We start from the raw sequence: 22,571 nt of genomic DNA, 5'->3' as shown, positions 1-22,571 counted from the left end.
TTTAGGATCGATCCAAAGAGATAAAATCATAGAGGTGGATTTGAAATTAAGTGAGGCTAAGGTGAGTGCATACTATAGGTGTAGTTAGTGGAAATAAGACTTATGAGAAGTCTATTTCCTATATTAGTTTTCATGGTCCAATAGTTATGAAGATGCATATATTATGATCATTATAAACACATGCATGAGTTATATATGTTTATATGATTTAATACATGCTATATGATTTATATGATATGATATTGATGGTCATATGTACATGTGATATGTGACAGAAGAGAAGAAATATGTGATATAAGAGAAATGACATGAGTACATGATTATGTGGTGAAATTATGGTTATATGAATGTATGAAATATGATAATAATGCCCGTGTTATGTGATATGAGAGTTATATGTATAGTTGGCATGCCAAGAGTCGATGGTTACATAGGTCCTTCAGGACATATACATAGGTCTTTTGGGACATATTTCACATGCCACTCAGTGGACCCTTATACGAGTTGTGGTGACAACATAAGTGCACAACCTCAATGTACTCACATACCTTAAGTTCTCAGTAATATATATGGGCCTATAAAATATATAAAAAATGTTTATATTATTATATGCTTTTATGTTATTGTGGTTTACAATGAATCATATGTAATATGATGGAATCATGAGATTATTGTTATGATTTTATTTGAATAATGGCATTGCATGTTCATATTTATAGGAAATGCAATATTATAGTTTTATGCCTCGCTAAGTCAACGACTTAGCGTGTAAGCGTTTTACACGTAGGTACTGAGAAGCACGAAGATCAGGCTTAGGACTCGCAAAACAACATATCTCCACTCGAAGATCAGATCAGAAGTACCTTTCGCAGCATGTCTTTTTATGTAATAGATATGTTGGCATATAAATAAAGTCGTGAAGTATGTATGCTCTGATCAATTTTGTAATGTTTTAAACATATTTATGTAAAAAGTTAACTTTATAGTAATGAAAGTTTAAATTTTCCATAATTTATATAAATGTAAACGTTTTAAATAGTCAAGGTAACATCTTAGATTCGTATCTGGGTCGGATATGGGTTGGGGATATTACAATCATGCATCATTATGCATTTTCAATTATAACATATTTTTTATGTTGAAAATGCACGCATATGCATTTCAACTTTGGCATTCTTTCATGCCAACAATGCACCCATATGCATTATTCTTTCTTGTTTTTACACTCATCCAATGTTTCTAATCTCTCAATTAACTCTTTAACAAGTCAAATCTACCAATAAACATCAATAAAAACTTATATATTAACAAAACCCATTTTATAAAATCCCCATTATTTCTCTTATCTCTTCATTTTAATCCTTCCTTGTGCATATATATCACTTAATGTTACTAAAGCAACCCATAATTTAAAGAAAACAATAGCTCATGGGAATTTACCTTATGCTAGAGAGGAGAACACCCCTACGTGAGGAAGAAGAAGAAGAAGTGTAAAAATTACTTTACTTTCCTCTTTCTTCTTATTTAAAAATCCCTATCTATTTTTAAATTCATTTTCCTCTTAAAAGATCAAGTCCTCAACTTTTCTATTGATACAAATTAGTCTAAACACTATTTTAAATCTTTTTTCTCATCTTTTACCACTTATTAAATTTTAAATCTTAAATTATCAAATCTTTTCGATATAGTCTCTAGTTTAATACTTGGGATATTACACTATCCACGACCACAGACAAATTTATTAGACCAAATTGTTTTGGATAAAGTAAAAACCAAAGAGGGTAAATTACATTAGTCATTATTATTCTATTTTATTTGTTTAATTATTTTTAAAATTACATTTAATGTACGTTTTGATTTTATTTTAATTATATATTATTAAAATATAACAATAATATTAATGTATTACATATAATTATAAAGTAATATAATATCATTATTAAAATAAATAAAAAATTATCAAGTTTATTTTTTTAATTATAAATAATTAAAATATAATTTTAATAATAATAGTTAAATAACAGAAATAAAATAAAATTACAGAGGGAAAGGGTGAAAGGCAAAAAAAAAACAAGGGCATATATCTCCGCTAATCTATCGATCAATGAATGAAATCAAATTTGATACTCACTGCCCAAGACCCTTCTTCTTCTCCTCTCTCTTCCTCTGCTAAAATTTCTACAAACACACTCATCAAATTTTAATCAAATCCCCCCATGAATCCCCTTATCCTTTTCAACTCTCTAAATCCTTAAAACTCATTAATCATCAAAACAAAACGTAACCTGTTTCCCATTCGGATTCAACCCCAGCCACCCATGTACTTATCGGAGAAACCCCGTTCGATAGATTTGTACAAAGAGGAAGATCCTGCTACTGCCCGTGACATGATCTTTGAGGTCACCACAATTGGAGACTTGCCACCTCACCACCACCACCACCACCAGCAGCTAATGATGTTAGGTGAAAGCAGCGGCGATGACCCAGAAATCAAAGCCCCCAAGAAACGAGCTGAGACCTGGGTACAAGACGAAACTCGATGCCTTATCGCCCTCCGACGAGAAATGGACGGCCTTTTCAATACCTCAAAATCCATTAAGCACTTGTGGGAGCAGATTTCGGCTAAGATGAGAGAGAAAGGGTTCGATCGATCCCCCACTATGTGTACGGACAAGTGGAGGAACTTGTTGAAGGAGTTTAAAAGGGCCAGGCATCGAGATAGAGGGAGTGGGTCGGCTAAGATGTCTTATTATAAGGAAATTGAGGAAATTTTAAGGGACAGAACCAAGAATGCTTATAAGAGTCCAACTTCTCTTCCTAAAGTTGATTCCTTTATGCATTTCGCTGACAAGGGTATGTGCTCTATTTCCATTTATAAATTGATTTTGCATTTAACAAGTGGAATTTATAATCAAGTGTTGTTGTGCTGTTATTAAATGATGGTTTTTGCTGGGTTTCTCTTTTAAAGGCTATGGCTTTAATGCGTTTCCACTGTATATACTTGTGTCTTAGCTTAGCTTAGCTTAGCTTAAGATGGTAGTACTAACTGCGTTAGAAGAAAGAAATATATTTGGTTCTTTAACTTATGAGTTTCTTTGACAGGAACTGTCTGCTTCTGTTAATTTTTTATGGTTTTAATGTGTGCTTTGAAGAAGGTTTGTTTGAGTTCATGTATCCCTATGAAAGTTAGAACTTGCACAACTACATCTTTTAAATGATATTTCTATTATGTAGTTTAACATGTATTATACGTTCTTGTGAAACAAAAGGTCGTGTGTTGAAACTTGAAAAATCATATGGGATTCAGTTTACGTGAATATGAGTCATGCTCAGCAGAACATGAATGGGTAGTTTGCAAAGCAAATTTCCAGATATTGCATGAAGGGCCTAGGCTTCTGTGGTCTCCTTTAAATTTAGAATACTCCCTTTTTAATAAGAGTTGGATATTACCATGTTGATATCTGCAAATTTTATTTTGGAAGAGCTGAATTCAGAGTTTTATGTCTTATGCCAAAATAATACCTTTCTAGTGCATATTGCTTCATGAAAATAGTGCATAATATTTAGCCTCCTGCTTTCGGTGATTACGCCGTCTTCTCTATCTCTCTTCGTAGCAAGGGTGTTCATGTAGGCTACCAGACTGTTCTTTTGTTTCTTCATTCTTACTGTAACATATATTAGGTCTTTTTTTCTATTACTATGACTTCAATACACGTTACCAGCATGGCTTGACTTTAATACTCGGGGATGTTCATGTAGGTTTTGAGGATGCTGGCATATCATTTGGTCATGTAGAAGGTACATTGTTGTTTCAGTTTGAGTTCGCTTTCTTCTGGTTTATCTTGATTTTTTTACTCCTTTCTATGGTTGTGGTAATATTTCTCCTCAAGCTAATTTGGTTAATTCATAGAATCTAGTGGATGTAATGCCATTAATTTTATCAACTTCTTGCTTGGATTTAGGAGCTTTAAGAGGTATAATTTGAGAAGTGTGTATCTATCTTGAAACTCCTATTGTGGAAGCAACTATTTATTTGCATATTTTCATAAGGCCAAGTTTCTGTCCCCTCTATTTATTTCACCAGTCATACAATGAAAACAACTTTGATTGTGCATGTACTGAACATCCTTTTACCAAAGTGTGTTACATCGGTTTACCGTAAAATATTTTCTTTATTTTCCGTGCTGCTTTTTTCAATCCAATTGCCTTAAAAGGTCTCCTGTTCATGCTTTCTGGTGTGCAGCTAGTGGTAGGCCAACGCTTAATCTCGAAAGACGTTTAGATCATGATGGGCATCCTCTTGCTATCGCTGCAGCTGATGCAGTTGCAGCCAGTGGAGTTCCTCCTTGGAATTGGAGAGAGACCCCTGGAAATGGTAACTTCTGGTAGAATTTTGCTGAACTAATTTTAAATAGGACAGTTTTGCATGGTCTTTTATGGTGTGTCACGGTTTCTTCGTACTTGCTCAACTGAATGTGCTTGTGTTAAATGCTCTTTGATTATGGCCATTGGCTCCCAAATGTGTCTGATATGAAAATTTTAGTCCTGGTAGAAATCTCTGTATTTTACCTCCTATTCTCTTTCACACTCATTTCGCTCATTTTGGAAGGTGGGGACTGTCAAGCGTATGGAGGAAGAGTTATAACTATCAAGTTTGGGGACTACACCCGAAAGGTTGGTATAGATGGTACTGCTGATGCCATACGAGAGGCAATTAAATCTGCTTTCAGATTGAGAACTAAGCGTGCATTTTGGTTGGAGGATGAAGACAATATCGTTCGTAGCCTTGACAGGGAAATGCCTTTAGGGAATTATACTCTCCACCTCGATGAAGGTAGGTGGACATCCGTGCTGTTTATACAACTATTTCTGATACAAAAAGAAAAGTTGTCAAATAAATTGATGAAGGGTTGCATATTATTTCTGTGTATTTTCGAACTTCTGAGCTCAGGTTTGGCTATAAAAGTTTGCCACTATGACGAGTCGGATCATATACCGGTCCACACGGAAGACAAGATCTTTTATGTAGAAGATGATTACCGTGAATATCTAGCTCGTCGAGGCTACACAGGTCTGAGGGAGATTGATGGATACAGAAACATTGATAATATGGACGACCTTCGAACTAATGCTTTATATCGAAGTGTGAGCTGAAAACAGGCACATCTTGCTTGCGCAACAAAACTGGAAATCTAAGATTCGCACTAATTCTTTCTGAAGATTGTGATTATGTTTTCTCGCAGCCGTTAATAGCATGCTGTATAATGTTTCTTCTTAGGTATTTCACTCCAGAACAGTTTGTAAATGTGCATATCAGTTGAAAACACAAGTATTTCTAATATCTTTTTAACTTGGCGTCAACTTTACAGCATTTTGATTGCTGTCACCTGCTTGAAACTCCAGATTTGAGAATTTACCTTTGCTTTCTCTTGGATTACGTTCCCGGGAATTCTAAAAATATAAGGTTAAAAACAGAAAGAAATCCATTGTAGACAGAAACTGATTCACCCGAAAATCTTATCTAGAGCCTAATTTTTTAGGTTAGACAAGTAATTGAAATTTAAAATATTATTTTCTTTGTAATATTTTCAGTTGCAATCGAAAATTTAACCTTCTTCATTGTAAGTTTTAAACCTCTTGTAAAATAACTTTTCGATTGCAATTTGCAACTGAATTTGTTTCAAAATTTGTTCAACTTTTTTATATTAAACTTGTAACATTTTAGGTTCGAAATCATATTCAATTAGGCTGTCCTAACATTTTCCTAACCCAAAAAATAAAATCTGAAAGTAACAGCCAGGATTAATGGCAGAAAGTGCTGAAAGCACATTTCTTTCATAGCTTGAAGTAATTTCTCCACAAAAAAAAAAAAAAAAATCATGGCTTGAAGATGAAGTAAATCAGAATTGGGCTAATCATTACCTGCCGAAGAGATCAAATTAAGTTTAATCAAGCGGATTGAAATCAAGTTTGAGTTTAAAAGTACAACTTTGACGAACTGCATTTAAACTTTGAGTCTCGAATTTCTAGTCCAGTTTAAGCTTGAATTTCTCAGCTCTATTATACCCTATAATCAAGTTTACAAAATTTTATTCATATCACGCTAAAAATGAAATTTTTAAAAATTATGGACATGGATACTAAATTGAATAAAACTGGAAAGTTTGATTGAATTCAGGATTTTTAAGAGTTTTGTGCTGGAAGACTAGATCCTAAAGAGTTTGAGGCCTCTTCTTGCAAATTTATAGATCCATCGATTTTAATTCAATTTATTTTTTTAAGTTTCATATTAAATTTGAATTATATTCGTATCAAATCAGATAAATTCATTTAAATAATTAAATTCAGATAAAATTTACCACACCTATTCAATACATAAAATGTTATTAATCGTATTCATACACAAATGACAAATATCCATAACGATATATTCATATTTCTGAAAAAATATTGATCTAAAATATATATCTTCATGTCGAGCTGTCTTATTTTTGCAACTTTAATGATTATTAAAATATATATTCATTTTTTAAATTGTTAAAGAATTAATAATGAAAGTTGTCATAACGTCTCCTGCGGGGATCCGTTAGACTTAAAAAAATTGATTCGGGGAATGTGATGAAATGTAATTTTGAAAACAATTTGATTTTTGAGTCGTCTCCAACCATTAAGTTAGATAGGTTGGAAACCTTAAACGTCAAAAAATGGTCTGCGTTTTACCAAAGATTCATTTTTAAGAGTTCGAGAGTCGATTACGTGTGAGGAATGATTAACACCCCCACAACGCCTAAATTTTGGTGCCTAAACGATTATATATTGTTTAAATATTGGGAATTACAAACTCAAAAATATATTTAAATTACGATTCTTCTATTTATTCGAATTTATTCAAAAAATGCCAATTTTCGAATAATGAATGCCCTTTTGTGTGAACAATCTTCGGGAATACACTTCTTTTGTAGTTAGGAGACTTTCCGATAGATTCCCCTCACAAAAAGACATTATTTCACATTTTTCACAAAAATAAAATAAGCTAAAATGAAACAATATAAAAATGAAAAGAGATAAAAATGATCGAAATAAATAAACGTGGAACAAAGAAAATTATCAAATACAACACAAACATTTATGCGAAAAATCCTCGTAAAGACACATTCCCTTATAGTTGGGAGATGTCTTTGTAGATTTCCCGCACAATGAAATTTTCCATTTTTATACATACATACATGAAATTATAACGATCGATAAAACAAAGTTACAAATTTAGATTAATATACACATTTACAAGCATGATAAATTAAAATACAAATAAAAATTAGACATGCTTAGTAAAATAAGGGTCTAAAATAAATTATAGAAAAATAAAGTGCCAAAATCAGAACTAAATAAAACAAAAAACATGACATATCAATGACTAAATTAAAAATAATTAATCATAAGTGCCAAAAACGAAATAAATAAAAATGCGGAGATTCAGGGACTAAAATAAAATAAGAGAAAAATAAAATGCCAAAATTAGAACTAAATAAAACAGAAAACATGACATATAAGTGACTAAATTAAAAATAATTAATCATAAGTGCCAAAAATGAAATAAATAAAAACATAGAGATTCAGGGACTTGAAAAAAAATACACATGAAGTAGAGGGACTTGGAATGAAATAAACCAAAAAGTTAGTGATAAGAAATAAAAAAGAGAAAACCACTAAATAAGTCCCTAAGTATTTTTAAACAAAATTAAACAGACAATATACATGACTAAAATGTAAAACACGCCTAACATAGAAGGAATAAACAAATATTAAACCAAAAATATACAACATGCATAATAAAAGGGTAAACTACAAAAACGATCCCTTTAGGTGACCATTTTGCAAAAACACGCCAAAATTAGAGGGACCTAAGTGTAATTTCTCCCTAAAGTTTTCTATAAATATCAATGTTTTTTCTTATTTTTTTCATTTAAAATAGATTTTAGAGAGAGATGGTCTCTCCCCTCTGTTGAAAACATTTTGATATTTCGATATAACAAATTAAGTTAAATGAATTTTAAGATTTTCCAAAATGATTTTCTAAGTATTCGATATATTATTCGAATATCAAACATACTCCAAATATTCAAAAATCATTTTTAATCCTTACTTAAGTGTAAAATTAAGTTTTAATCTTAAAACATTTCAAAATAATCTTTCAAAGTATTTCGAACCATTTCAAAGCCAAAAATTCCAGATTGCTCAGAGGGAACCGATTCCCCCTGAATGGTTTGGCTCCGAGATTTCCAGAATGCTCGGAGGGAACCGATTCCTCCATAGAGGGTACCGATTCCCCCTGTTCAACGGTCAAAATATTTGAATTTTACACTTAGGGAACCGATTCCCTATGAGGGGGAACCGATTCCCCCCACGCTCCAAGCTGTTTTATTAATTGTTTTCACACCAAAACGGCTATATTATCTTCATTAATTATCCCCAACGTTCAGAAGTGATTCAAGGTGTATTTAAACAAGTTCTGAAGCCCTTGATCAATAAGAAAATATAGAGAAACAAGAGAGAAAGCATCAAACATCAAGTTTGTGCAAATCAAGCCAATTTTCCTTTCAATATTCATTTTGCTTTCAAGAACACCATTTGTGCTCATTTGTAATTATCTTTGAGTGTTCTTTTCTTGTTCTAGAATTGTGAAAACATCTTACCTTGTGAGGTTTTCCTTGTAAGTTTGCAAATTTGTAATCTTCTCTTTGGGAAAAGAGTGTTCTCAAGAATTGGGGTATATTCTTGAGGGTGTTGTAAGGTTATCTCTTTGGCCTCAAAAGAAAGAATAAATTAGTGAATTTGTTGGAAAATCTTTAGTGTGGATAGCTAAGGTAGAGGACGTAGACTTTGATTGAGAAAGTCGAACCACTCTAAATCGCTGTGCAAATCTTTTCAATTTTCTGCAAAAGCTTCCACCGAATTTTAATTGCCAATTCACCCCCCTCTTGGCTAATTCCGTCGATCGATTAACTCAACATTGGTATCAGAGCCTAACTCATTTGAAGGTTTAATCGCCTCTTGAGTCGATTCGGGAAGAGTTATATCGATTATCAAAGTCATCAAATGGCCTCCACTTCAAACTTCGACTCCGGTCTCGATTCGATGCCCGTCAACAAGCCTCCTTTCTTCAATTGAGCTAACTATGCCTATTGGAAGAATAGAATGATGTACTTCATTCAAGCAAGTGACATGGGAGCATGGAATGCTATAGAAGAAGGATACATCAAACCTCTCACTCATCCAAGGTTGTGGAGTGAAGGAGAGACAAGAATGTTCCAGCTCAACTCCAAAGCCATCCATATCATTTTTTGTGCTCTTGGACCAAATGAATACGGAAGAGTTTCATCGTGTACAACCGCCAAAGAAATATAGGACAAACTTCAAGTCACTCATGAAGGTACCGATGAGGTAAAGAAATATAAAATTAGTATTCTAACGCATAGCTATGAAAATTTCAGGATGAAACCAAATGAAGATATCAAAGCTAAGACGGATAGATTTTCAACGATTGTCAATGGTCTCAAATCATATAGAGAGATCATTTCAAATGAAAAGCTTGTGAGGAAGTTAGTCTACTCCCTCCCAAAATCGTGACAATCAAAGAAGACGGCAATCATCGAGTCTAAGGACTTAACATCCTTAACTCTTGAAGAGCTAATTAAGTCACTCCTCACTCATGAAATGATGCTCGAAGATGAGGTGGACCTCGACAAAATTGACGAGACACCAAAGGAGAAGGAGAAGAAGAAAAACATTGGAGTTGCTTTCAAATCCACAAAAGATGAGAGTGATTCGAATAACGATGACGAGGAAATGACATTGTTTGCCAAACGGTTCAGAAAAATGATGAGACCTTATCGAGGAAGAAAAATTCAAACGAAATGAAGGCCTCAAAAATGAACCGAAAGAGAAGGACCCAATCATTTGCTACAAATGCAAAAAGCCAGGGCATGTTAAATATGATTGCCCACGATTGAAGAAAAAGGGTCAATCAAAGAATAAGCACAAGGCTCATGTGGCTACATGGAGCGATGAAGAAAGTTCCGATGAAGAGGAACAAGAAGTAGCTAATTTGTGCTTGATGGCATTTGAGGAAGATTCTAAGGTAACCTCTAACTCATCTGATTTTGATGATTTATCCTATGATGAGTTATTAGAGGAATATAATGGGTTGGCTTCAGATTATGAGAAATTATTTTTAAAATATAAAAATGATGTTTCAAAATTGAAAAATGAAAACAAACTCATATCCAAACCAACAACGATCTTGAAAGTAAATCAAAGATTTGCAAATCAAACTAGAAGAGTTTGAAAAGAAAAATTTAGATTTGCAAAATTTACTTTCAAAGATCAATGATGATCATCAAAAGAAAATTGATGATCTTAAAACTTCTTGATAAGCTGGAACAAAACATTTTGAAAAAGGTGGAAATTCAAATCCAACTTTGTTAGAAAAAGTTTTAGAAACTACAATCATAGAGGTCCCCAAAGAACTCTAATGGAAAAATTGTTAGAAGTATATGGGTTCCTAAAGAACTCATTACTACAAAGATAAAAATATCCACAAATGGATACCTAAGGGGACTAGGATTTGGAAACTAATGAATATGGACCCAAAGAATTTGGGTACCAAAAATCAAAAATTAATCTATGTTTGTAGGGAAAGGAGCATTGCTACAAGGCACGGAAAACAAATTCAAATTCATGGTACCTTGATAGTGGATGCTCAAGACATATGACCGAGACAAAAGCCGTTCATTGCTTAACGCCAAAATGGAGGAGAAGTGACTTTTGGAGACAATTCAAAAGGTCACATTGAAGGTATTGGTACAATAGGTAATACCTCTTCCATACAAATTAAGAATGTTTTATATGAATGGATTAAAGCATAATCTATTGAGTATTAGTCAATTATGCGATAAAGGATTCAATGTCTTATTTGAATTAATGGTTGTAAGTCATTGACATTGCATCTAATCGGATTATGCTTGTTGGTCATAGAATAGGGAACATTTACATGGTGCATTAGATCTTTTAATATGACTAATTTATGCCTAGTTGCAAAGATGAACATGATAGTTGGTTATGGCATAGGGACTAGGACATGCTAGTATGAGTGTTTTGCATCGGCTAATTCAAGGTGATTTAGTTCGAGGTTGCCTAAGCTTAAATTTGATAATGATAATCTTGATGCTTGTGCTAAGGAAACAAAAGCGTGTTCTTTTTAAATCCATTATGACGTATCAACTAGTAGTATTACATTGATCTATGTAGATCTTTTTGGGCCAACTAGGACTATTAGCTTGGTGGAAACAATATGCATTTGTCTTGGTAGATGACTATTCTAGATATACTTGGGTTCTATTTTTATGTACTAAAGATGAAGCATTAGAACAGTCATCACATTTTCAAAATAATCCAAATGAAAAGGGTTACTCTATAACTAGTGTTAGGAGTGATCATGGCACTAAATTGAAAATCTTGGATTTATTGAATTTTGTAATTCTAATGTATTAGTCATAATTTTTCAGCACCTAGAACCCCTCAACAAAATGGAGTTATTGAGAGGAAAAAATCGAACTTTAGAAGAAATGACTAGAACCATGCTTGTGAAATAATTTGCCAAATATTTTGGACGGAAGCCACAAATACTGCTTGTTATGTTGTTATCGAGTAATGATTATGCCAATTTTAAAGAAAACTCCATATGAATTTTCAAAAATAAAAGCCTAACATTAGCTATTTCCATCCTTTTGGATGTAAATGTTTTTTTTAAACAACGGTAAAGAAAACCTGGCAAATTTGATGCTAAAAGTGATGAAGGAATTTTTCTGGGTTACTCCTTGAATTCTAAAGCTTATCGAGTATTTAATAAAAGAACTTTAGTTGTAGAAGAGTCTATACATGTTGTTTCGATGATAATCCCTTCCAAGGAAGGATTCTTGTGTGAATGATGATGTAGGTGTTATAAATACAATGATGTTAGACATGAAGTTGGAGAACCATCATCAAAGGAAGAAACAAAAAATGTGGAAACTCATGATCCTCTGAGAATCCAACCATTGAAGAAAGGGAAGTATCTTATCCAAGAGAGTACAAATGTTAAGGATGGTGAAATTATAGGTGATCCATCAAAAGGGGTAACAACTCGATTTCTCTTAGAAATATTTGTAATTATGTTGCATTTATCTTATGCATAGAGCCTAAGAATATTAAAGAAGCATTAAATGATGAACATTGGATTATGGCTATGCAAGAAGAGTTAAATCAATTTGAGAAGTAAAGTATGGACATTAGTTGAAAGGCCTAGTAATAAATCTACTGTAGGTACTAGATGGGTATTTAGGAATAAGCTTTGATGGAATATAGTGAGAAACAAGGCTAGACTTGTTGCTCAAGGGTATACTCAAGAAGAGGGCATAGACTATGATGAAACATATGCTCATGCTAGGATGGAAGCAATTAGAATGTTATTAGCATTTGCATGTTTTCATGAATTTAAATTATATCAATGGATGTTAAAAGGCATTTTAAATGGTTTTATAAAAGAGAAGTGTATGTGGAACAACCTCCAGGTTTTGAAGATTCAAAATTTCTAGATCATGTTCTTAAATTGACAAAAGCTCTTTATGGTTTAAAACAAGCTCCTAGAGCTTGGTATGAAAGATTGTCAAATTGTTTAATTGAAAAAGGTTTTTCAAAAGGAAATGTTGACACTACATTGTTTTTAAAGCATAAAGGTAAAGATTTATTAGTAGTTCAAATTTATGTTGATGATATAATATTTGGTTCTACTAATGATGTTCTTTGCCAAGAATTTTCTAAGCTAATGCAAAGTGAGTTTGAGATGAGCATGATGGGGGAGCTCTCATTTTTCTTGGGACTCCAAATCAAGCAAAGAAAAGATGGCATCTTCATTAATCAAGCTAAGTACGTCAAAGATATGCTCAAGAAGTTTGGACTGGAAAATAGGAAACCTCATGACACTCCAATGAGCTCTTCAATAAAGCTTGACTTAGATGAAGGAGGTAAATGTGTAGATGTTAAATTATATAGGTCAATGATTGGCTTTTTGCTTTATCTAACTGCAAGTAGACCGGACATTATGTTTAGTGTTTGCTTATGTGCTAGATTTCAATCATGTCCTAATGAATCACATTTACTAGTTGTTAAGAGAATCTTTAGATACCTTAAGGACACTCCTAGTTTAGGACTTTGGTATCCTAGAGACTCTAGCTTTAGCTTGCATGCCTTTTCTGATGCGGATTATGGAGGATGCAAATTAGATAGGAAAAGCACCTCTGGTACTTGTCAATTCCTTGGAAATATGCTGATTTCTTGGTTTTCAAAGAATCAAAATTTTGTTGCATTATCTACCACTGAAGCGGAATACATTTCAGCCGGTAGTTGCTGTGCACAAGTTTTATGGATGAAACAACAACTTTTTTATTATGGAATTGAAGTAGGTACCATTCCTATCAAGTGTGACAATACTAGTGCTATTTGTCTCACTAAAAATCCCATCCAACACTCTAGAACTAAGCACATTGAATAAGACATCACTTCATTAGAGACATGTCACTAAGGAAGATGTAGTTCTAGAATATGTTGATACTTTGCATCAATTAGCGGATATCTTTACAAAACCCTTAGACAAGGAAATATTTGGACCTTAGGAGAGAATTAGGTTTGACCAACCTATCTTCACTTAGTGTTTAGAATTTTTTTAACACTTTAATAAATACTGAAAATGCTCATAATAGTAATTTTTGATTGCATTCATTGCTATTAGTTAGGGGGAGTTTATGATTCTGATGAAAATTAATTTATGTTCAAATATCAATTAAAGATTAATTTAGTTGTTTGAACATAATTATTTTCAATATGAGTTGTCAATACCACTAGAGAAAATTAATTTAGCATTTTGGGTGTTTAAAATCGGATTTTAGCATTTTGGTGCAGAGGGAATCGATCCCCCCATGAGGGAACCGATTCCCCCTTTGAAGGGGAACCGATCCCCCCCCCCCACAGGGGAATCGATACCCCCCTGGGGTTCTGTTAAAATCGGGCAGAACCCTTCAAAACACGCAAAAACCCTCCATTTTCTTCCTTGCCGACCAAACTCTCTCCCTATCTCCTTTCTTACCTCAAATCAACGATATTAATCGGAATTCGCTTTAAATATCATCTTCTAAACCTGTTGGAGTCATTAAAATTGTGCAAACAACATCTAAATCCCCTCAATCTTCATCTTTCAAGGTAAATTTTCCTAAACTCTCTTTCATTGTTTTTGAACATAGGATTAGTTTTAATTAGTTCTAGGTTGAAATAGTGATCGGGCATTGATTGTTTAATGATTAGAAACTAGATGTTACAACTAATTTCATCAAAAACACAAGAATTTTCCAAAAATTTTTAAATTTTCGAAATAAAAAAAAATTGTTAATTTTCAAATTATTGTGTTTTGATTAATTATGTTGTTGTTATGAAAACTATACATATATTGTTTCTCAAAACCATATTTTTTCAAAGTTTTTCAAAAACTTTGCCCATTAGGATTGATTTAGAACCTTGAATATTGAGGACTCAATTGAGTTTTGGGATTAATTAAATTGCATACATTTGTTTTTAAAATTGCAGGTTATCCAATCAATTCCGATTTCCTTCACCATGTCTAATCCTAAACGTGCTTGGTCTTCATCTAGTCGTTCACACCGACAACCAAATCCACCTCCAAATCCTCCTCCTATTCCTCAAAATCCTATTCCAAATCTGGATCCTAACTTGACTATCTAAAATTCTTGTTTCAATCAACCGGGTCCTAAAGATTATCGTTATTGGTTTTACCAATATTTTGATTGTATAAGATTAGGCAAGAACGTATCCCATCTCTTCAAACTATGGTTGCTATTAACTTTAAATATCTCCCTATCTTGCACGAATGGAAATTTGATAAACTTTCGAACTTGAACCCGTTGTCTATCATCAACTTGTTCGTATCTTCTACTGTAATGCTGTTTGTATCAAAAATCGTGACAAGACCAAAACCATAGGAGTACGTTCCTACCTCCTAGGTCAATATTTCCATCTTGATTCAGATTACATAGCCAATGCCTTAGGCTTGGATAATGAAGGTTTATCAAATGAAAAACAAGTTTTAGGCTCACGATATAAACGAAATGATAGTGAAAGTGTTCTAGATCTTCATGAGCGTTTTCTTCATCTCATGATCACTTGGTGGTTTCGACCATCCGGGGGTCATTATTCTACTCTTAGAGCTTTAGACCTTTGGTGGTTGCATTGTTTTGAACACCACATGAAAATAAACCTTTCCGAGATTATCTTTGCTGAGATCGTTGAAACCGTTAACTAGTGCCAATAAGAAACTCTGTTCTTCACTAGTTTACGGTTGTCCTTAGTAATCTCTTTTCTAAAGCCGAGCTTCGAGTTGGTCTAGATGTCGCTTTTCCTCTTAAGAAACAAATCAATCTTCTTTCTTTAACAAGAGCGGGATGGGTCAAAAATAAAAAAACTGGTGAATGGGTTCGATCTTCTGCAACTACTCTGGGAGCTAGTTCTTCACAAGCTCCACCCGAAGCTGACGAAGATCTCGAGCAATTAATGCGAGACATCGATGAAGCTGAAGATGAACCTGAGCAGCCCGAAGAGCAAGCACAACAATCGACTCAAATGCCTCCATATTTTCAATCTTTTATGGAGACATTTGATTACCGATATGCGACCATGGATTCGCGCTTTAATTCTATAGAGTCCCATTTATCCACAATGGGAGCTCAACAATTAGAAATTCTTCGGGAAATGCGTGCAAATAATGAAGCAACCAACTCATGTATTAATGACCTCACTAACGAAATGGCCGCTATGCGAGCTCGTTTTCTTCCTCCTGATCCGGATATGTGATTAAATGTTTTACTTTCCAAACTTATTTTTTTAACATTTTGAATATTTTGGAATGTTTGAATTTGTGGATTGTGAATTTGTTTGGATTTATGGATGGTGTGAACTTATATGTTTGGTGTGATTTATTCATTATTGCATCATTTACATCATTATTAGCAATATGACCAATTTTGCCATATCACATTATTTATGAATATTGATTACGGAACTAATGGCTAACATTTCTCTTGATTGTGATCTTAGCAGCTTATGCATACATATATACCTAATCAATAGGCTAAATGTTTTTCATGTTTCTTTGAATCTTTTTGATTTAACAAAAAGGGGGAGAAGTGTGTGTTTTAAGTGTGTTTTAAAATGATAAATGTGTTTTAAAATGATAAATGGGAGAAGTGTTAAAGTAAGGGGGAGTAATTTCAAACTTGATTTCAAAATCTTAAAATTACTAAAATGTTTTGTTATATCAAAAAGGGGGAGATTGTTGAAAACATTTTGATATTTCGATATAACAAATTAAGTTAAATGAATTTTAAGATTTTCCAAAATGATTTTCTAAGTATATTCGATATAATTATTTGAATATCAAAACATTACTCCAAATATTTCAAAAAATCATTTTTAATCCTTACTTAAGTGTAAAATTAAGTTTTAATCTTAAAACAATTTCAAAATAATCTTTCAAAGTATTTCGAACCATTTCAAAGCCAAAAAATTCCAGATTGCTCAGAGGGAATCGATTCCCCCCCAAGGGGGTACCGATTCCCCCTGAATGGTTTGGCTCCGAGATTTCCAGAATGCTCGGAGGGAACCGATTCCTCCATAGGGGGTACCGATTCCCCCCTGTTCAACGGTCGAAATATTTGAATTTTACACTTAGGGAACTGATTCCCTATGAGGGGGAACCGATTCCCCCCACGTTCCAAGCTGTTTTATTAATTGTTTTCACACCAAAACGGCTATATTATCTTCATTAATTATCCCCAACGTTCAGAAGTGATTCAAGGTGTATTTAAACAAGTTCTGAAGCCCTTGATCAATAAGAAAATATAGAGAAACAAGAGAGAAAGCATCAAACATCAAGTTTGTGCAAATCAAGCCAATTTTCCTTTCAATATTCATTTTGCTTTCAAGAACACCATTTGTGCTCATTTGTAATTATCTTTGAGTGTTCTTTTCTTGTTCTAGAATTGTGCAAACATCTTACCTTGTGAGGTTTTCCTTGTAAGTTTGCAAATTTGTAATCTTCTCTTTGGGAAAAGAGTGTTCTCAAGAATTGGGGTATATTCTTGAGGGTGTTGTAAGATTATCTCTTTGGCCTCAAAAGAAAGAACAAATTAGTGAATTTGTTGGAAAATCCTTACTGTGGATAGCTAAGGTAGTGGACGTAGACTTTGATTGAGAAAGTCGAACCACTCTAAATCGCTGTGCAAATCTTTTCAATTTTCTGTAAAACTTCCACCAAATTTTTAATTTCCAATTCACCCCCCTCTTGGCTAATTCCGTCGATCGATTAACTCAACACCCTCTCTAGAAAATCGGCGGGTTATCGATGGGTTACCCTTGTCGGCAGCCGTGTCGGCCGTCGTCGCAGTCTCTGGTGGCCGATGGTCATCAAATTACACCGGGAGGTCTGTCCTGGCCTCCTCTTTTCAGATCCGGGGTCAATTTCATGAGAATCAGCTATGATATCCACGAATCTAGCCGAAACTGTTCAGCTTTCTTCTCTGTGATCTGCCGCTGTCCACCGTTGGATCGCTGCCATTTTAGAGTATATTGCTCGTCGGCTCCCCTTCTCTGCTTTGACCGTTCAGATCTTTGAACGGAGGTCTCAGTCGCTATCTTCTCTCGCTGGTCGAATGGGTATGGAACTATTCTCTCTCTTTTTTTTCCTCCATTTGCTTTGCGTTCTATTTTTGCTACCATTGATTTATTTTCGATATATATATAATTCAAAGATTTCACAAATGTTTCTTTGTTCTCTGTTTCAAATGAAAATATTACAAGGAAAAAAATGGGATAAACGAACCTCATCGGGGCCAAAAGCCAAACCTAGGGGAGACACCCTTTTTACAAATTATAGTCCCCCTTTTTCGAACCCCATACAATTTTTACCGAGACCCCTCTCCTCAGATTTTCGTTCTATGAAATTCCCCTCTTGGTTTCCTGAATCTCTCTCGTTCCTCCCGATTGGTTCCCCCTTCTATCTTCTCCTTTTTCATTTTTATCTTCTCCCTCTGATGGATTTGCTGTTGATGGATTATATTTGTTTATGTAGGGTAATAATATCCTAGATTTCTAGGATATGATTTTCTGATTTTCTAACTTGAATAGGTTCTGGGTCACTGTTGGTGCAAGGGAGGACGGCGGCGACGACAACAATGGCAGGCGACGACGGCTACAACATCATATCCCTAGGGTTAGGTTTCAGAAACCCTAGGGACCGGGTCGGATCGAGTCATTGGGCCGGTTCGGGTTGCTGCTATCTGGGTTGTTGAGTGTTGGGCCTGGATCAGTTCCCTTCGGGTCTGGTTGGGTCTGATTGGTCTTCAGGTTGGTTGTTGATGGGTTGTAGTTGGGTCTTGGAGACTTGTAATTTGGGCTGCAAAATTAAGCCTACAAAATGTAATTAAATTTGATTAATAATAATAATAATATTAATAAAACAACTAATAATATTAATATTTTAATTAAATAAAAAAAGACCAGGAAAAAAAAGTGTATATACAAAAGTCATAATTCAAACAAATTTTATCACTTTAATAATTAAAAGTATATAAATCTTAATAATTCTTTTTGTAATATTAAATCTTATCACAATGATAAGAATTTTGTAATGCGAAGCTACTAATACCATGTTTAAACGTTGAATAAATTACACAAATGATAATTGAAATATAAAAAAAATATTATTTTTATTAAAGTTTTAAAAATAAAAAATTAACTTGTAATATTATGTGATTAATAATAAAATGATCACTCTATCATCGACAATCATTACTTCAGTCACAGAATTTGGCTGAGTCGGCATATTTTGGCCGCTTGACCAACTATTTTGACACTCTTTAAAAAATATAAACCTTTCCAGGTAAAAGTGGGAGCTGTCTTCTTCTCACAATTTGGCTAAGATTAACCATCTCGTTGAAGTACACTCACATGTATTATCCCTTCAAGTGCTCTCTAGGAGGATTCACTAAGAAAACTTTATAGTTGAAGTTAAATTTAGAGACCAACATCTCCATGATCGACTCAGGTGTAGATCGGATAGATATTTCTAATAATCTTTTTTTTCTTTTTCTTTTTCTTTTTCTTATGTAAATGGCCGGTCTGTCAAATTGTAACCTCGAACCTAGACATACGATGGTTAAAGTAATCGGTTGCTTTATCAAACTTTTTTGAAGTAAATATCCTTACTTTTTTCAACATTACCGGACGACTGTCGTTGCGGAAGAAAACCCCTATTCCTTTTTAAGTATTTTTTATTCAACTTTATGATTTTTCTTCTTTCTAATACTTTTATCAAATGTCACGTACCATTTTTGCGGAAGTAAACCATCACTAGTCTTTATTGCTACACACCGTAGGTAAGTATTCCCCATCTTCAAACATTCCTATTGTTTCTGACATTTGCAGTCGAGCCGAATGGCTAAGCAACGAGGATCATCGGCGACATTTCACGCTATGGTACACCTTATTTCTTTTTGTTTTTCACTCGTGCTGGGTTTCTCGACGATTCATCTAATTGTTTGATCGTGAAATGTTGTTTGTTTTTCGTTTAGTTCTGGATCCAATCCATTGATTTTTTTTCTTTGTTTCTTCTTTATATTCTGTTTGGATGTGGTTAAGGTAGTGGAAAATGAGCGCGCAGAAGGGAAAATTTCAGTTTTTGATTTGCTTGAAAATGAGGTTACTCAAGCTGGATTGTTGTTTTAGGGTTATGAAATTAATTTTAATTGGTGTAGATTTTAGTTCTGATTGTTTATTTGCATCTCTTGGTTAAGGCAATTATGGAGGAATTACGGACTCTTTTTAATTGGTTCAAAATTGGATGTGGCTCGTATTTTGTCATCAAGGAAGTAGTTTCTACATTTAATTCTCGGAAAACGGTTTATTTAAATACAGGGAAGTGGACTTAAGTTTCGATGGACTGATTAATTTGTATATTCGAAGCTGATGGGACTTTGTTATTTTCTTTCCTTTATTTTGGTTGCCACTGGCTGCACTGTGTATTATTGGCATCCAGCTGTTTCTTCAGTGCTCCCCTAGGATTGTTTGATAGGCTTTTCTGATGTCAGTTGCTTCATTGTAACATGTTTGTTACTTGTCATTCTTTATTTTCTTCTCGAGTGTGCTGGTGTATTTGTTGGATTTATTTTGATACTTGCATAATTTCATGGAAGCTAAGAACTTGATTTGTAATGTCCCAAAGTCTTTGGGGGGAAATAAGCTTTTAATGAAAAACGACAAAGAGGTTCTTTCTTTGCATAGGCACCAATTAAGGGCATTCTTTCCTTGCAAACGGCAGCGTTGTTCAGAGCTGGCAGTGAGAGGTGGAAACTTGGCATTAGATAATTTAGTACTCAAGGAGCCACAACTTCTAGTGCTCCACAGCCGCCCCCTCCTCCTCCTCCATCACCCGAGAAAACCCGTTTTGGTGGTCTAAAAGATGAAGACCGTATTTTCACCAACTTATATGGGTTGCATGACCCTTTTCTCAAAGGTGCCATGAAAATGATTGACATAGAACCAAGGATTTAGTACTCAAGGTTGCTGATTAGATTGTCAACGAAATGAAGAAATCTGGACTCCGAGGACGTGGTGTTGAAAGTAAAAAAAACACGTCGGACGGCTGGCAAGGAAATTCAATGGGGATGTTAATTTTTCAAAGTTAGACAGCCTATTTTTTTAGAATTTAAGAAATGATTAATTACATTTTAGTCATTGCACTTTAGAGTATTTTCAAAGATTAGTCCCTAAGCTTCAACTATAAATACCTTATCTCGTTTAGCTTCAAAATTATCCTAAATCATTTTTTTCTCCCAATACTAGAGAGCTTTCTTATGAGTAGTGAGTGTTTTGTAAACACCTGTAAATTTTCTCTCTTAGTAAAAGATCTGCAGCAGTCCGGAGACGTAAGCAAAATTTGCTGAACTCCATTATCAATTTCGGGTATTATTTTTCCGCTTTGATTTCGCATTCTCACTAATCTGGTTATAGGAAAATTACTCGTACTCGTTTTATTTTCCAGCAACTGGTAATCAGAGCTTTTGGTTGTGAATTTTGTCATTTTTTTGCTAGGTTACTATTCATTACTATTCATATGAATAGTAAATTTCGTGAATAGTAAAATTTGTCGGCGATACGAATTTGTCGACGGAGGTGTTCTAATACACGATGGTTCGCAAGAATTGTCAGAAACGATCCAAACGAAGCCAGATTCGAGTGAGAGCGATAGCTGCAGACAAAGGGAATGTGAAAATTGAAAAGTTCGATGGTTCGGACTTTGGCTTTTGGAAGATGCAGATCAAAGATTTTTTGTACCAGAAAAATCTATATCAACCCTCTCAGGAAAGCAACTAGAGGGTATGAAAAATGAAGATTGGGTTCTTCTCGACAGACAAGCCCTCGGAGTTATTCGACTGACGTTATCCCACAATGTTGCTTTCTACATAGCAAATGAAAAGACCACGACGAGTCTTATGACGACTCTCTCCAGTATGTATGAGAAGCCATCGGCCTCAAACAAAGTTCATTTGATGAGGCGATTATTCAATTTGTGGATGACGGAAAGGGCATCAATGGCTCAACACCTAAATGAACTCAACACAATTACAACCCAGTTGAGTTCAGTGGAAAATGAATTCGATGATGAAGTTCGAGCTTTAATTCTCTTATCATCTCTACCAGACAATTGGAATGCTACTGTTACAGCAGTTAGCAACTCATCGGGAAACATCAAATTAAAATTCGATGATGTTCGAGATCTGGTATTAAATGAGGAAATTCGACGGAGAGAATCGGTGAAGCATCAACCTCCTCAGCCTTGCACACGGAGTTCAGAGGGAAAACTTCAGAAAGAAATTTAAATCGTGGTAAATCCAAATCCAGAACGGGAAAGAAAAATTTTACCTGTTATAACTGCGGCAAGAAGGGTCACTTTAAAAGAGATTGCCGAGCACCGAAGAAATATATCGGCGCACAGGAATCGACCAACGTGACAGAGGATACGGTGATGCCATGATTCTAAGCGTCAACAGTCTGATTGAATCATGAATCTTGGATTCAGGGGCATCTTTCCACTTCACCCCATGCCAAGAAATCATGGAGAACTATGTCAGTGTTGATTTTGAGAATGTTCATCTAGCTGATGATGAAACCTTTAAGAACGTTGGAAAATAAGACATCCGACTAAAGGTGACAAACCATACCACCTGGAAGATGACAGGAGTGAGACATATTCTTGGCCTCAAAAGAAATCTGATTTCTGTAGGACAACTTGATGGAGAAGGATATAGCACAACCTTTTCAGGCTGTGAATGGAAGATTACCAAAGGAGCACTCGTCATTGCTCGTGGTAAGAAGACTGGTACTCTCTATGTAACCTCAAACTTAGAGAATAT

The 22,571-nt window shown here is 34.3% G+C and overlaps 1 protein-coding gene across 2 annotated transcripts; it reads left to right on the top strand.

Annotated features, from left to right (window-relative positions):
• The first annotated feature begins 2,162 nt into the window (after positions 1-2,162).
• On the top strand, positions 2,163-5,386 carry LOC120187461 (trihelix transcription factor GT-1-like). Of its 2 annotated transcripts, XM_039191169.1 has the most exons (6): positions 2,164-2,340; positions 2,377-2,853; positions 3,760-3,798; positions 4,244-4,375; positions 4,610-4,834; positions 4,952-5,386. In XM_039191169.1, the coding sequence occupies exons 1-6, from the start codon at positions 2,319-2,321 to the stop codon at positions 5,152-5,154; spliced, it is 1,098 nt and encodes a 365-aa protein (XP_039047100.1). In that variant the 5' UTR covers positions 2,164-2,318; the 3' UTR covers positions 5,155-5,386. The 2 variants fall into 2 exon arrangements, with proteins under 2 accessions (XP_039047099.1, XP_039047100.1); XM_039191168.1 differs by having other exon boundaries at positions 2,163-2,853.
• Positions 5,387-22,571: the final 17,185 nt, after the last annotated feature.

This window comes from Hibiscus syriacus, unplaced genomic scaffold (genome assembly GCF_006381635.1).
Source record: "Hibiscus syriacus cultivar Baekdansim isolate YM2019G1 unplaced genomic scaffold, ASM638163v2 tig00113725_pilon, whole genome shotgun sequence".
Taxonomy (NCBI): Eukaryota; Viridiplantae; Streptophyta; class Magnoliopsida; order Malvales; family Malvaceae; genus Hibiscus; species Hibiscus syriacus.
This window is presented reverse-complemented; position numbering and strand designations above follow the sequence as displayed.

What these genes read in the sequence shown, in the direction of transcription:
- LOC120187461 (XM_039191168.1), top strand. Translation starts at nt 2,319, where the DNA reads ATGTACTTATCGGAGAAACCCCGTTCGATAGATTTGTACAAAGAGGAA. An exon ending in ATCATTTGGTCATGTAGAAG is followed by an intron (nt 3,799 to 4,243) that starts GTACATTGTTGT and finishes TCTGGTGTGCAG; the next exon opens with CTAGTGGTAGGCCAACGCTT. An exon ending in GAGAGAGACCCCTGGAAATG is followed by an intron (nt 4,376 to 4,609) that starts GTAACTTCTGGT and finishes TCATTTTGGAAG; the next exon opens with GTGGGGACTGTCAAGCGTAT.